This window comes from Brassica napus, chromosome A9, assembly GCF_020379485.1.
Source record: "Brassica napus cultivar Da-Ae chromosome A9, Da-Ae, whole genome shotgun sequence".
Lineage (NCBI taxonomy): Eukaryota > Viridiplantae > Streptophyta > Magnoliopsida > Brassicales > Brassicaceae > Brassica > Brassica napus.
Window position 1 is genome coordinate 40,118,655 of NC_063442.1, and position 15,050 is coordinate 40,133,704.

The 15,050-nt window shown below is 36.5% G+C and overlaps 3 protein-coding genes and 3 non-coding genes across 6 annotated transcripts; 4 read left to right on the top strand and 2 right to left on the bottom strand.

The window, feature by feature from the left end:
* Positions 1–2,057: 2,057 nt before the first annotated feature.
* LOC125578796 lies at positions 2,058–2,147 on the top strand. The gene has a single exon (XR_007316879.1). It is a non-coding gene; the product is annotated as a small nucleolar RNA SNORD34 (small nucleolar RNA).
* A 57-nt stretch (positions 2,148–2,204) lies between these two features.
* Positions 2,205–2,294, top strand: LOC125578798. Its single transcript, XR_007316881.1, has one exon. It is a non-coding gene; the product is annotated as a small nucleolar RNA SNORD34 (small nucleolar RNA).
* Positions 2,295–2,347: 53 nt separating this feature from the next.
* LOC125578797 lies at positions 2,348–2,435 on the top strand. Its single transcript, XR_007316880.1, has one exon. It is a non-coding gene; the product is annotated as a small nucleolar RNA SNORD34 (small nucleolar RNA).
* An 818-nt stretch (positions 2,436–3,253) lies between these two features.
* Positions 3,254–5,615, bottom strand: LOC106363728 (mannan endo-1,4-beta-mannosidase 2). Its single transcript, XM_048741569.1, has 5 exons — positions 4,959–5,615; positions 4,432–4,629; positions 4,224–4,346; positions 3,905–4,116; positions 3,254–3,828 (listed from the first exon to the last, which is right to left on the bottom strand). The coding sequence occupies exons 1-5, from the start codon at positions 5,316–5,318 to the stop codon at positions 3,423–3,425; spliced, it is 1,299 nt and encodes a 432-aa protein (XP_048597526.1). The 5' UTR covers positions 5,319–5,615; the 3' UTR covers positions 3,254–3,422.
* A 3,231-nt stretch (positions 5,616–8,846) lies between these two features.
* On the top strand, positions 8,847–10,442 carry LOC106368788. The gene is made up of 3 exons (XM_013808833.3): positions 8,847–9,135; positions 9,236–9,464; positions 9,771–10,442. The coding sequence occupies exons 1-3, from the start codon at positions 8,923–8,925 to the stop codon at positions 10,217–10,219; spliced, it is 891 nt and encodes a 296-aa protein (XP_013664287.1). The 5' UTR covers positions 8,847–8,922; the 3' UTR covers positions 10,220–10,442.
* Positions 10,443–10,587: 145 nt separating this feature from the next.
* LOC106368787 (mitotic checkpoint serine/threonine-protein kinase BUB1-like) lies at positions 10,588–13,684 on the bottom strand. Its single transcript, XM_013808832.3, has 14 exons — positions 13,360–13,684; positions 13,143–13,290; positions 12,880–13,037; positions 12,708–12,798; positions 12,546–12,635; positions 12,373–12,460; positions 12,146–12,249; positions 11,987–12,058; positions 11,819–11,908; positions 11,570–11,727; positions 11,429–11,483; positions 11,226–11,360; positions 11,028–11,149; positions 10,588–10,924 (listed from the first exon to the last, which is right to left on the bottom strand). Exons 1-14 carry the CDS (start codon positions 13,416–13,418, stop codon positions 10,735–10,737), a joined length of 1,560 nt encoding a protein of 519 aa, XP_013664286.2. The 5' UTR covers positions 13,419–13,684; the 3' UTR covers positions 10,588–10,734.
* Positions 13,685–15,050: the final 1,366 nt, after the last annotated feature.

Sequence of the window (15,050 nt, forward strand, 5' to 3'; positions counted from 1 at the left end):
TGTATTGAAGAGTGACGTCATGAGTCCTCTGAGAACGATCGCCATGAGATCGTAATACCTTTAGCATCATCGTTCTTGTACTGTGATTCCTACTTGGGATTACACGTTATCGAATATCGAGAGAGTTATTAAAGCTTTGAGTTTCTTATTTCTCTTTTACACGAACCAGTTACGTAAAGGAGAGTGGGATCTTGCGATAAGGGAGATTACACGTTCAAACTTATCATTTCGACTGTTCCTAAAGAGTGTGAATAGATACTCGTGGAAGCACTCGACATGAGAAAGGTCGGCACGCATCACTTACTCTAGCTAGTCTTTAAAATGCGAGTACTTTCCCGTATGTATATATGTGTATTCAAGATTTTTTTTTACAAGAGATCGCGGTTTGGGCTTTATAGTGAGATAGATGGCAAAGAAGAAGTCAAAGTAGCATAACAACAAGTAGTCCTAACAGATGATCTCTTACATAACCTAACAGCATCATTTATAAGATAATACAAAAGCTAAACAGTATCCATCATCCTCCACCAGCCTCTTCTTGATCTTCAGACCCAAGTCCTACGTTTCCTCTTCGCTAGTTGGAATGGTTTTACTAATTAATCATGGTGTGGGGAAGTCAAGTAATAATCAATCATCTCTGCTCTTACTTTTCATCCATTATTTTCTTACTAGAAATTATGGTGTGGCTACAAAGTACAGGTGGTATCACTTGTGGTTCTCCAAATGGTCGAACTCTCGAGAGCACTGCTAAAGGCTAACAACAATGACTCAAGAGAAGGAAGAAACAGGGTGGTAGTTGGGTCAGCATTGGGAAAAGAATATACTAGTTATTAGTTTATTACCTGTCAACTGTAACTTGTACCCAAAAAGAAAACAAAGTTTAGAAACAATAAAAAACACTTTTAAATACAACAGAGACAGCTTAACTTAGCTTAGCTGTAAATCTCCCCAAACCACAGAATAAACTCATCATAGCTGTCATCATAGGTGTTAAAAAAAAGGCTGTCCTATTTTTATAAATAGGGAGATGTGGGCTCAAGCCAAACTTTATTACAGACAAAAATATCTATCTCTGGTTAGAGAAAGAAGAAAGGAAGGAAGGAAGAAGATGGGAGCATTCGAGGATCAGGTGAAGATGAGGGCGATCGAGCTGAAGCTTCTGTTCAAGAAAGGTATCAAAGTCGTCGGCAAATCTTGCAAAAAGGGATGGTCCAAAGTCAAGAACCTTCGTCGCTAATGTTTCCTTCCTCCTTTCCTCTTCCATCTTTGCATCTTGTGTTTAAAAAAAAAAAAGAAGTTTATGTACACCAAAAGTTTTGTCTTCTTCATACTTTTGTGGGTTTTGCATTTATCCAAGTCTTGTCTTTTTATCTCCCCCCTAATTACCTATTTTGATTGGATGTCAACAACCTCCTTCTTATTCATCAATGTATACAATGAGATCTACTCTTAATCCTCCACAAGAATTAACACATCTAGTTATTCATTGTTTGAACTATGAAATAACTATGTTCTGTTTGACAAAAATCAAAACGACGATATTTGAAAATTATAAAACTTCTCCATCCATTTTAGTTCGAAGAAAAAGAAACTGAAAGACAAGGACTACCTAGAATTTCAATCAAATTTTAAGTACATGAACTAAAATTTAAAACAAACAACAATTCTAAAACGTCTGGTGGGCAATATAAAGCTCTAATGGGCCGACATATGGGCCTCTCTACCCATCGCTAACACACAGTTGCAAGCATATAAGGAAGGATCCTCTAGGGTTTTAGATGAGAGTAATAAGAGGACAAACTCTATGGTGGCGAAGAGAAAACACACACAAAATCACTGATAAAGTCTTTCTGAGCGTTTTAGTTACAGGTCCCGCTATCACTAGCAAAGATTTGTTTATTTGTTTGTTTTCTTATTATTTTTCTTTCAGTTATATGCTTTTGTTGATAGAGTCCAGCTCATAAAGATGGTGATATTGATGATGTTGCTACTAATATGAGCTTTCTTATATGTATTCATATCAAAATCTGTTGGGAAACTTTTGTTTTTTTAGATGATTGAGCCGGTGATGATTGAAAAAGTTTGCCTACATTGTTTGATTTACCATGAAATGGAAACTTGAATCTTATATTCACTCTGAGGCTCATTCATCCTTTTTTTTTTATTTTTTTTATCCAGGGTCATAATAATTTATAGGATATTTTTCAGGCCGGTGATGATTGAAAAAGTTTGCCTACATTGTTTGATTTACCATGAAATGGAAACTTGAATCTTATATTCACTCTGAGGCTCATTGGTCCTTTTTTTATTTTATTTATCTAGTGTCATAATGATTTATAGGATCTTTCTCAGTCCTATGATGATTCAAAGTTTTTGCCTACATTGTCTGATATTCGAATGATATCTAGTTAAAATAATTCCATTCTGAGGCTTACCTACTTTTATTTTGCCTATATTTGTATTTCTGCTCTTGTTTAAAGAAGCTGGTGATGATGTAGCATATCTTTGCCTACATTGCCTGATCAAAGCTAAAGGCTTTGAGCAACTGAGTGAATGATAAACTATTCTGAAGCCCAATCATCAAGTCTTGTTATATTGTTTTGCTCTTATTACTTTGAGTTTGATCTTTGAGACTTTCCACATATTTTGTAAAAGTAATTTTCCCAAAAGAAAAGTTTTGTTAGGACTTCTTATGGTTGGTTGGTTGCTTGTTGGTATGTAATTTTGGCTTAAGGTGCGGTGTTGTCTTCATTTCAAATTGGTGGCTATAGAGTATTTATTTGCCGAAATTATTTAAATTTGAGCGTGGATTATATGTACCTAGAGACTGACTGCAAGCAATATATATGTACTTTTTTTGTATTTATTCTCTTCTCCAATTTCAAACTGTACACTTCTAATATGAGAGTTTTTAGAACCAAGAACTATAACAATTATTTACTTGATAACACATCTGAATAACATGCTCCATTTATAAAATTTGTGTTACGTTCTTAAAAAAACAAAAATTCTCTTGCCCTTCCATTTTATCATGGACGCACTCAATAAGTCAATTTATAAGCTTATTCTCCAAATGGTTAGTGGGTTTATTAGACAAATGAAATTATCATCATTACTCTATCGGTTCATCTACTGTTTTTTTCTCAGAGCACATACGTGTTTGTGTGAAACAAAGGTCCTGTATCCATAAGACAAGTTTCCTAGCCCAACAACTATAATATGCTCTTCAGTGCAGACTAGAAACCCCGCAAAATACTTCAAAATGTTAAGGCTTTTAATGAATACCTTAAAATGTTCGGGGCTGAAGTTAGAATAAATAAAACGTTCGAGGATAAATATTACAAATTTGTAACTGATATCGTCTTGAAACCCCAAGTAAATTATAATCTGTATAGTTAAGTGTACTTCTCTCATGATCATGATCATGGTTTGTTGGAACATACCTCTGTCGACTTCTTGTCCTGAAGAAGGCGTCCTGTCACCCGACCCAATCTGCAAGACTGCTCCATCATTAGTCTCTGTATCGAATCTTTCTCCCACGGCACTATCCCAAACTCATCGTTGAACCCTTCCATGCCTTGTATCAAAAACTGCCACACCAATGTCCCTGCCCCAGACCTCTTACGCTTGGCTGATTTGTATATCACATCAAATATTGTTCTATAGAACCGATCACGCTGAGACGGCTCGTAGTCCTTGTTCATATTCGAGAGCCCGAACTCCGTGAAGAGAACAGGCTTCTTCAGTTCCTTGTCCCCGTCTTCCATGTGAGATTGCATCCATTTCACCGCAAACTTTAGGTTTTCTTCAAACCCCTGATCGTGAAACCTGCATGGGAACTTTGTTTGTTTGTTTGCTTGTTTCAAAGACTTTCAAAACAAATATAGAGAGTCAGCTTACTTACCAGTGATCAGGGTAGATATGAACCGATGCAAAATCGATGTTTGGGGACTCAGAGTTTCTAACAAAATCAGAACCAAGCTCAGAGGCCCACCTTTCCGGGTTAACCGTCAGCCGTTTTGGGCTCTTGGGGCCGTAGAAACCTTCCAAGCCTACTGTTAGCAGATGCTTCTTGTCAATCGATTTAATAAATGCTGTCATTTCGTTAATCCAATCCTTTGTGAATGAATCCCCCACACACAAAAAAATAATCCACATTACTAATTATTTGTTAACAACAAAAACACTAATTTTAGGACAAGAAACCTATCAAACAAACTCACTTGGAGAGTATCCCCAGAGATATCAGTCAAGCACCGAGGCTCGTTTATCAACTCCCACGCAAATATTGTAGGGTCGTTTCTGTACTCTATCCCCGTTATCGAGTTCTTGCGGGTCAGCAGCACCTGCCAAATTGTCATATTCAGAGTTTCAACATCACTAACAACAACAACTCCAAGCGGTGAGATAATTAATTATCCAAAAACATACGGTGAGATAATTCTTGAAGTATCTGCGGATAGATGGGTCAAAGAAGAAAGAATCATTGGAGGAGCTGAGGCCAACACCTTCTTGCCATGCCCAGTTAACGTACTGAGTCTTCCCTCCATAGTTTTGTAGGTTATTCACTAAGCTAAGAAGCAACCTAACACCGTGTGTTTTCGCCTCTGCTATTACATGATCTAAGGCCTAACCACATTATATAATTAGCTTTCATCAGGAGAGAAAAAATGGGATGTAACAACATTATACAAACTTCACTAAGAGAGAGAGAGAGAGTGAATAAATAGATGCTACATTGCCATGTTTTCTATTTATAATCATCTTTGCTGGCATTGTTATTAAAAATAAGTTCAACCTTGACTAATGTCGTCAAAAATACTGAATATTTTTTTTTAAAAGAAAAAAAAGATGGAACTATCTAAAAACAAAGATCCTAAGAGAGTAAGAGAAGCTTCCAAGTGTAATAATGTTTAGAGCCTGCGGGGAAAGCGTAGACGGAAGGCAAAGGAGGGTACCTTGAAGACACGTTCATCGAATCTGCCAGGAGAGATCTGGAGAGCGTTGTAACCACCATCATTGAAGGCCCAGGTTCTGCAAACAGTGAGGCCCATTTTGGATCCAGCTTCGAGCATTGCACCGACACGGTGCCTGCTATGATCATTGACGGCGTGGTCCATGAACCAGTACGAGTTCCACCCATTCATATACAGAGGCTTACCATCAAGCACGAACTGTGTCCCGTTCCGGCTCACGAACCCTAGCTCCGCCTCCCTGTTGTAATCGAACCACAAATCTCCGAATGAGAGATATAGAAACGCGACGCATGTAAGGAAGCCTAGTATTGGGACCATTGGTCCGTTTCCTGGTGGAGACATGCTTCTTCTTGGTCTTGGTAGCTTGTGGTGGTATTTTAGGATCGCTTGTAGTCTCGCCAGTTTTTTATTCAACACCCAAAAAGGAAAAAAATAATGTCAGCTTTAATTGAAACAAACCCAGATCGAAAATGATTTCTTTGAATAAAATTTCCAATAAAAAAACAACCAAAGAAGCATTCAGGATGATCCCAAATGTTAGCAGAGAGGTGTGAGAATGAAGAAGAAAGGAAGTAAGCTCAGATTCAAATTACACGCACTTTGATGTGGGGGCCCTTTGATGTCTGTCTGTCGTCTATGTGGACAATCAGGCGTGAATTCTGGAGGAGCTTTTGCGGTAAAATGTTGGTTTCATTAACTACTGTTCTATTCACCACATCAGCGAAGAATTAAAATAAATAAAATAGTAGTTGAATTAATTGTGTATTTTCCTGGTGATATAAATTAAACTTATTTAAGCTATTATTCTTATTTTATAATATAGTTTTAAATGAACTGGTAATATTATGTTTTTTTATTTATGATGTTAATAATATTTTGTATTTACTGTTTTTAAAATAATTTATTTATTTATTATATTTTTTATTGTTTTAGTTTGAAAAACAAAAACTAAAATCTAAGGTTACCCATTCAAGTTTTTTGAAAAATTAAAATCTAAGCAAAGTCAAAAACCAAAAATTTAAAATTAAAATCTAAAAACTAAAAAACAAAAACTAAAATCTATAACCAGTGCAATCAATCATCACCTAGTTTTTGTTTTTCATTTCTTACTTCTAGCAACAAAAAAAAACATAGAGATACATATAAAGTATTATAAAGTAGAATGAAAACAAACTCACCCAATGTAACTTCTTTGGAAAAAATAAACACAAATATAGGCCACCCTTTATAGATGAAAGCCTCTTCTTGAATATACAGTTATAATGATATTTATAATTAAATACTATTTCCACTTGATATTCATGAAATAAGACTAGTTGTTCATGTCAGTGCAAGTATGTCTTGTTGAAAAAGTTCTTTCATGTTTTTGAAACTGAGAAAAAGGAAAAAATAAACAAATATTTGCCTCGTCTTTATGAAAACAGACCACATGTTTGAGCGTCACTAAATTCAGAGTTTTCCTCTGTCCTCTATGATAAACGTTCAACCATGTGAATCTCATATAAAATAATTACTTGTTTTAGTATAAAATCTAACGTATTATATATTTGATTCAATTAATTAAGACAGACCCTTGTTCCCCCTCCCCCTTTATTTTGATTAGGGAAAATCACAATTTGGTTCTTTTTGTTAATAAGTAAATAAATTTTTGTATAATAATCTAGTACTAAATATGTTGTCAACTTCTCATCAATGACCATGGTGGAAAAAAAAACTTATAGTATGGTGATTTTTCATACAAAATTGCGACATATCCTTTTTGTAATGTGCGTGGAAGATCTAACACATCTTTTGAAACAAGCTGAGGAGACAGAGAGCATCAAATGTATTAGCTTTAGTGAGGATGGGCTGGCAGTCAATCACCTGCTCTTCTATAACAATAGTTTTTTTTGTGCAAAGCCGAGGTTGATCAATGCCAAAATCTTATAATGAAGGTATTGCATACGTATGGAGAGGCAACATGGCATATCATCCATCTAAATAAATCATCGATCACTATTGGTGAAAATGTGGGGGCATAAATCAGAAAAATAATCCAAAACATCTTTGTTCATTGGGCTAAATGATGTGAAATAAGCTTAGTCAACCTTTAGAGCTTTCGTGAATCATGGATAATTAATCAATTTAATATACCCTTTATATTAGAATTTCAGCGCTTACACTTTCAATTTGCTTGTCTAATGTTGAATTGATCAATATAACAAAATGCAATGCTAAGTGCCAAGTGTTGATATTCACATTATTGCAAGTAACTATTGATAACTTATTTTTGTTTCTGGATAAATAACGTCATTTTTCCCCCACGGAGATGATCCATATGTTTTCGTGGATTATAATGGATTATGAGTTCAACGCCCTATGAATCCAAAATTTTAGCCACATGATCTTAGAGTCAGTGTGGGCTTCGTTAACAGCTACGAGATGAAAGATAGATGTTGAAATCCTGTTGATCAGTGTTGAACTGGTGGCAATAATTAAAAATATGCAAAACAAGCATTCGTCTTGCTAAGTTTCTAGATGAAAAATAAAGTTTTAGATGATAACTTGCATGATTAGAAAACGCCATTGGAAGGAGTAAGGAAATATATCAATCTGAGGACATGATTTAAGGTTTAAAATGGTTCAACAGAGACAATGAGAAGAAGAAAAAAGACTTTGATAACAATTTTAATTTCACTTACGTTTTTTGGGTTATATCTCAAAATTATTACTTTTACCTTCTATTTACAAATGTTTTCTAGTTTGGAGGAGGAACAAAATTAGCTGAGATTTAAAGAAGATTTTGTATTATTGAAAGTGTATCCGTTCAAAAGAAGAAGAAGAAGAAAGTGTAACAAAAGTTGAAAGTGTCTATACATAGATTAGTTTGATAAAAAGTGTGTTTATGTGTAAATGGGAATGAGATCAAATTAAAAATAAACAAGTTCATAGAATAATATTTTTTTGTTTGTTTATTACTACATTTCGTACTCCATTTTAGAATAAAATATAGATTGAGTTGGAAATACCTTAAGAGTAAAATAGTTTGTTATTTGATCTACGTTATAATTAGATGGCTGGACGGTTGTCAATTTATTTATACGAAGAGAAAACATAATTATCAACATTAAATTACTTTAAATATTTCGAATAATACAAAATTAAACCAGAATTCAACAAAGTTCAATATTTTAATTTTCTTTTATTGTGCTAATAATATTATATTATTAACATATATGCTAGATTTAACATATAACATATATGGTAGATTTAACATATAAAAGTGAAAATAGTATTATATTAGCCTCCAACTAATAATGTGGAGGACTGACTCATCCTCACATCACTGCATCTGATTAGAAATATTTTATAAAAAACAAAGACATTGTCTTTTTTTTTGGTATTATTCCTTTGAAATTGTCATAAGTTTACACATAAACAGTCAAACAATTTTATATATCAAGAGTAAGCGACATTAAACGGATCATGAAATATGTGAATGCAAATTTTGGTAAACTTCATTGTTATATTTTCCGATTTTCCTAATAAAAGTAAATAATGTGTTGTACTCTTTTTGTTGGTTTTTTCTTCTTGATAACGTCTATTTCACTATCCCTTTTGTGCTTGAAGGGAATCTTTTGTTTATTTACTACTAGTATATTAGAATATGATCGAGTCTATCCGGAGAAGCTCACGAGATTAGTCATGCTGACATGGATACTAGCTGTCTTGAGCAATCATTCATCTTGAGATCAGACACATCCTCCGATCAGAGTTCGACACATCACCACCAATCCGCACTTTCGCGGCGCCTTGTATCAGTTTCGTTGATAACAGACGGGTCCCATCTCCCTCATGCCCACACTATATAAATTCTCTTCTCTTTTTCTTCAAACCCATAAATAAAAAACAAACAAAAATAAATACAAATCTTTTTTTCTCCTTTTCCTAAAATTTTTAAAAACCGATGGATCGGCAAAGTTCCGATGACATCATGAGATTTCTCGATGGAATGGCTAGTTCTGACGACGTTCTCTTCGGTTTCCTCGATGAAGGAAACCAGTCACCGGAAGACTTCAACCTCAACGGAGGCTCAGATACAGACGACGTCGACGGCAATGGCAATTGCACTTCTGAAGAAAACAAAGTTTTCTGGCAGGAACAAGAACAGCTTCTCCAGGTAACTTTTTATTTATTTTTCAAAAAACATATAACTAATCATCATTTTTATTTTAGCTCATAAATTCACGGTCTAAATTTGGTTTGGATCAATTGTGTAGGGGACACTGTATAGGACAAGTTCGATTGAGACAAAGATTAGGCAAGCGACAAAGGAAGCTTTGAAACAAGTTAAATCAAAGGGTCTTCATTGTGTCTGCCTGCGACCTGTTGCTGGCGGTTGCCGGAGCTGCTTACGTGGTGAAATCTCTCGACACCTCCGAGATGTGGCCGGCTACGATTGCGTCATCTCCAAATCCAAATGGAGAAGCTCTCAAGACATCCCTGCAGGTTCGGACACCATCTTTTACTCATTATTATTATTATGATTATTAAAATACCTAGTATCGGCTCTGAAATGTTCACCCATCATTATCCATCATTCCTCAAGATCATGCCAATTCAAAATATCTAAAATAAATAAGTTGTTAGAAAAAATGGACAAACAATATGGTTTTTTTATACCCGTTTTTTTTTTAATTTGTTGCTTAAATATCAACATAAAATCGGATTTCAATTATATTTTTATTATGAGTTTTTGCCTAAACAAGTGTTTGGACTGACTCGTGTGATATATATTTAATTTAAAAAAATCAGGGGAACACGAATACATAGAGATCATTGATCGATCTGATTCCAAAAAAGGCGAGATGCGAGTGGTGATCGAGCTATCATTCAGGGCAGAGTTCGAGATAGCAAAATGCGGTGAAGATTACAAAAGGCTTATCAGCCGATTGCCGGAGGTTTACGTCGGAAAAACCGATAGGCTCCGATCTTTGATCAAGATATTGTGCATCGCGGGGAAGAAATGCTTGAGGGACAATAAAATGCATATGGGACCATGGAGAAAACACAAGTACATGCAAGCCAAGTGGCTTGGCACGTGCGAAAGATCGAACTCCTTGGGAGCAGCGGTCTCGGAGACAACAGAGCCGGAGAATTGGGTGCCGAGGGCAAAGCCTAGAGTTTCTATGTTGAACTACGATGGTCTACTTGGTAGTTTGTCCACTGGTATAGGCCGTCATGCAGCTGTAACGGTCGTGTGATTGTGTGTGACGCAAGTAATAAATGACTTGTAATTATTAATTTAATTGATTAGGGGGGAGTAAGTGTTAAACTAATGATGAGTTTCCGATTTGGAGCTAACCGGAATGTGTCTCAACGACGTAGCCTCTTGACCGATTAGGTCATCGGTCCAGCATGAAGATATAATAAATTTGTGACTATTTTGCGATTGAATTCAGATTGTATAATATAGATTTTTGAATCCTCACTTTTGTATGAAAATTTCATTCATTCATTCATTGCCAAAGTTAAAGAGATATATAAATTTCGTATTATGGCTGGGTTCTTGACTTCTTAACTACATTAACCAATGGATAACAGTAATACATGTTATGCGAGATACAAAGTAGGACCAGTGGAAATACATAAATTTGTCAAACTAACATATTGCGCATCACTGAGATAGAGGCAAGCAGAGTGTCTAAAAAGGTTTCCTTCTTTCTTTCTTTCTTTCTTTTTTTCACACACAGACAGACTTTACAGAGACTCTTTATAATTACGAAGAACATAAAGAGACGCGTTGTTTGGCGAGTAACTCGTTAAGCTTGTCCATGAGCTTAGGATCAGAGCATATATACGCTTCCATCGACTTTCTCAGACTCATCAGTGTCTCAGTGTCGTCTTCACACGTCTCACTGTTGAGCAGCTTCGTGAATAGTTCCTTCCACAGATCCACGTTCCAGTATCTGCATCGCAAACAGCTTAGTGAATCCAACATTCCCTCTCTTTGCTTTTCATTTGAGACACAAAACAAGAATCAGGTTCACTGCTTTTGAGATACAAGCGCACCTTTTGAAGGAAGTTCTTGGCATATTTACGTGTCCACCGTCCAGAGATTGTTTTTTATCGATCTCCATGTATGTGTTGTGCAGCATCATATGTACGATTACGCAGAGTCCATAAGTGTCCACCTATATAACACACATTTCCATTAATCTTAAAGAGTTCAATCACAAATTCTTCAATGAAAGTAAAAGATAGACTTGCCTGAAACTTCCAAGGTTTGTTCTCCTTCATCTCTGTGCAACGGAAACCTGACGTACGACAATCTCCTGTAAACTGGGTGGTGCTAGGAAACAGGCTCAAGTCTATTCCTCTACCCCAGTCCACAAGACACAGACCCTGAGGTTCAACTTTCATCAGATTGTATGTAGACATATAAGAATCAGAACTAGTAGCTAGCTAGTTACCTGATTGCTCCAAGAGCCTGTTTTTTCATGAAAGCCTGTCTCGGTCAGATTTTTCCTGCAAAGTTATATTAGTTGAGGTATCTCAGTCTCTGCTACGATCGTTAATGCAGAAAAAATACATGGCCTAATCAAGAAACTTACGGAGGGTATTGGATGAGCAGATTGTCTGGCTTGAAATCACCATGAATGATTCCAACACTGTGCAGAGTTTCCAGCATGTACAGCATCTCAATTGTGTAATACATGCACAAAACTTCTTCCATGGACTTGCCAACAACGACATACGAGTTTATGACGTCCTTAAAAATATAAGGCCAATTAAAAATGATAAGCAAGCGTGTTTGCATAATCGGTTGTTCCGTCGGTAAGATAGTCCAACAGAAACCTAACCTGGAGTGTCCCATGTGATAGATAATCGCACACAAGTATACTGCAGTCTGAATACATGTGCACTCTCTGAGCCAATCCAAAACTTGATCTCTAGCAGCATAGTATGAGCGTAATAAGTAAAACGCCTGTGATCTAGTAAAAAATAATGGAAAAAGAGTGAGTGCATACTTGGTTCTCGGGGATCCTGCGGTCAAGCTGGCGATACATGTGGAATTCCAAAGGGAAAGGTGGCTTTTGTACCTGTGAAGAGAGCAGCAATATGTGATGTGAAGGTACCTGACAAATTGTTACCATAATGTCATTTGAAAAGGGGCATACCTAACCTACCTTGAGAGCAACAATTTCATCAGGATTGGAGTCAATACATGCTTTGAACACTTGAGCAAAACCACCTTGACCAGCACATCCCTTGATCTGGTACTTCCTTCCACCTTCCAAAAATATACAAAACCAATGTATCCTGGTCATACTTGCTCATCATCACTAACACCATAAGACTGCTTATAATTTCAACAATGCAACTTTAACATTAAGGGGAGGAATCTTTATCATACCTATGTCAATGATCTTATTTCTTGAAAAGTTCTGCAAAAAAGACAAGTTGGCTTTGGAGGGGAAGGCTTTGTTGGTTGCATAGTAACCCTGATGATTGCAAAACATAAAAGAAAGAAACTCAGTGGACAAGCCTTTCTCCCTGTGGTTGAATCATATAAAGAGTAAGGCTTACATCATATTTGACAAGCTGGGGTTTAATCTTGAGAATCAAACCGTCCACAGTGGAGGTTTCCCAGGGGTTAACAAAAAGCGTCTCACCAACCTGACCACAAGGAAACTTGCATTCAATCCTAAAGTAAAACCCAAATGCTAGTTTGTTAGAAAAAGTTAAAACCTTAACAAGAGAAGATGGTTTAGTCCGTTTAGAGATTCGTTGCAAGAAGAAAGAGTGAGCCTCTTTTAACCTATCAAACGGTTGAGCTTCCCTGTCAAAAATATCCCAAGAATTAGCAACAATTTTTTCAAACAAAACAAAGAAAAATAAATAATAAAGAGTGAGAGATAACCTAGAAAGACCAGTCTGATAAACCAAATGAGCTCTTATCCATAACCCTTTGAGCTCGAGGAAAGTAGCATACCATTCGTAGAGCAACGAGTGCCCTATGCATATCTCGTTCTCTTCTACTTCTTTATAAACACTCTCGAAATCTTCACTCCCCTCAAGCTAAAGTCAATGAAGCAATTTAAAAAATTAAAAAAAAACAATTCGATTAAAATCATCAATCAGTTTAATAAACAAAATTGATTCTAGGATTTGAGGATTGATTACGTAGAGAAAGCAGATCTTGAGGAATCTGACGTCGTTTCGGTACCGAGGATCTTCCTTGTAAGTTGAGATACACTCGTAGAGAAGCTCGTCGAGATCTTCGCCGGAAGTTCTACCGGAGCATACATCTTCCGTCGATTTTCGAATCTTCCTGAAATCGAAAGAAACAGAGAAGATTACATCGATAATAGAAAAAGAGAGAGAGAGATGAAGGAGTTACAGAAGCCAGGGGAAGAGCGGGTCGTGGAGGGAGGTGGGTGATGATGATAAGGAGCTCATGGGATCGGTTTTGGAATCGAAAGAGGAGAGATTAGATATTTGTTCTGAGAGTTTTTTTTTTTTTTTTTCTTTCCGGCGAGAGTGGAGAGAGAAAGAGGGAAGTGGAAACTTTTGAAATTCAAAACTTGTTGGACTTCTTTAGGAGGGCCCAACAGTGTTTGTGGGCCTCGTTTTTTGTTTTAATATTTTTTCTTACGAACCAATTTTATTTGGTCCTATTTGACAAAGCCCGCCCGGTTTGAAAGAGCCAGCAGCAAACCGGTCCGATCATTCGATTGAAATAAACCACAGTGACTTGCCGCGTACGTTATTTAGTTTAAATCTTACGTTTTATACCATCAATAATGTTTTTTCTAATATGTGTCGGCAAATGTCAGAATCTAGCAATAATATCAGTACAAAAAGCATCTATACTATACTAAAAGCAAGATATACCGAGCAGAGAGCATATCCACGTCAGATTAAAAAATTAACCTATCAGATTATAAGCTTTTGCCACGTAAGCAGCAAATTGACTATGTTGGGTTTTGCGTTTTTTTCTTTTAATCTGTTGTGTTATACGATTGAGCCATAAAACCTATCAACTTTGAGAGATAGATATCTGAAACTTCGCCGACCCGACCTCCCCTTTCTCATTTCTTCAAACCCTAATTTTCTAGATCGCTACCTCTCCATCTTCTCCTCTTTAATGATACGCTTAATAACTCAAACGTTTCAAAACCTCTACCACTGTCGTTGCTATACATATTGGATCGTCAAGCCAGGAATGGAACATCTCAAATCTCATTTCCTCAACTGCTGTTTCTTCTCAGTCAGCCGTTCTTCATGCCACCTTCGACGATCTCCGCCTTGGTTAGTCTTGGCCGCCTCCTTCGCCTCACCCTCATTCCGACTTTTTTCTCCCTGCAAGTTATTACCAGTTTACCAGTCCATCCAATAGTGTTTTCCAGCGATGCTCTCGCTTCCCCAGCTGTGGTTAATCACACCACGTTCGATGATCTTCGTCTTAGATCTTTGGGTTGCGCGGCTCTGTATTAACAAGTAAGCCCAATATTCACAATTCCAGTTTCACCGATCCAGCTTTGTGTATTAAATCATCCAGATCTGTCGTTGTCAAAGCTTGAAATCATGTAATTTAGGATCTCATATGTCTCACTTTTGTAAGTTTTTGTAATAAAAGATTTGAAAAAGTGATATATTTACGTCTGATTTGTAGTAAGTAATTTGAAAAGTGCTATTTGTCATATGATTTGTAGTAAATAGTTTCATATATTGATCCTCACTAATGTGATTTGGCAGATTGCAGGGCAACATAATCTTATGATTCTCGACCAGTTTGAATGTTTCTTTGAAGGTCTCTTAGACGCTGATGCTAATAACTCTTGCGTTTGTTGTGTCTTAATGTATTTTTTTGAAGTACAAACAATCATGGCATACTTTATGACCCAATTTTGTTGATTTACTGATAGAGAGGTTGATGAAGCTTCTCTCCGGTGAGGAGAAGGACCCACACTCTGTCACCACCAAGCGGTTATGGGAGGAGGAATCAAAGTCAAGCCCTAAATGAAGTAGATATTGAGGTCGTAGAAGGAAGTTCCTGGCAAGCGTTTTGATTTGCAATCTACGGCATGA

What these genes read in the sequence shown, in the direction of transcription:
- LOC106363728 (XM_048741569.1), bottom strand. Translation starts at nt 5,318, where the DNA reads ATGTCTCCACCAGGAAACGGACCAATGGTCCCAATACTAGGCTTCCTT. An exon ending in TCTCTGGGGATACTCTCCAA is followed by an intron (nt 4,117 to 4,223) that starts GTGAGTTTGTTT and finishes TCATTCACAAAG; the next exon opens with GATTGGATTAACGAAATGAC. An exon ending in CATATCTACCCTGATCACTG is followed by an intron (nt 3,829 to 3,904) that starts GTAAGTAAGCTG and finishes GTTCCCATGCAG; the next exon opens with GTTTCACGATCAGGGGTTTG.
- LOC106368788 (XM_013808833.3), top strand. Translation starts at nt 8,923, where the DNA reads ATGGATCGGCAAAGTTCCGATGACATCATGAGATTTCTCGATGGAATG. An exon ending in AACAAGAACAGCTTCTCCAG is followed by an intron (nt 9,136 to 9,235) that starts GTAACTTTTTAT and finishes TCAATTGTGTAG; the next exon opens with GGGACACTGTATAGGACAAG. An exon ending in CTCTCAAGACATCCCTGCAG is followed by an intron (nt 9,465 to 9,770) that starts GTTCGGACACCA and finishes TAAAAAAATCAG; the next exon opens with GGGAACACGAATACATAGAG.
- LOC106368787 (XM_013808832.3), bottom strand. Translation starts at nt 13,418, where the DNA reads ATGAGCTCCTTATCATCATCACCCACCTCCCTCCACGACCCGCTCTTC. An exon ending in TATCAGACTGGTCTTTCTAG is followed by an intron (nt 12,799 to 12,879) that starts GTTATCTCTCAC and finishes TATTTTTGACAG; the next exon opens with GGAAGCTCAACCGTTTGATA. An exon ending in ACAAACCTTGGAAGTTTCAG is followed by an intron (nt 11,150 to 11,225) that starts GCAAGTCTATCT and finishes TGTGTTATATAG; the next exon opens with GTGGACACTTATGGACTCTG.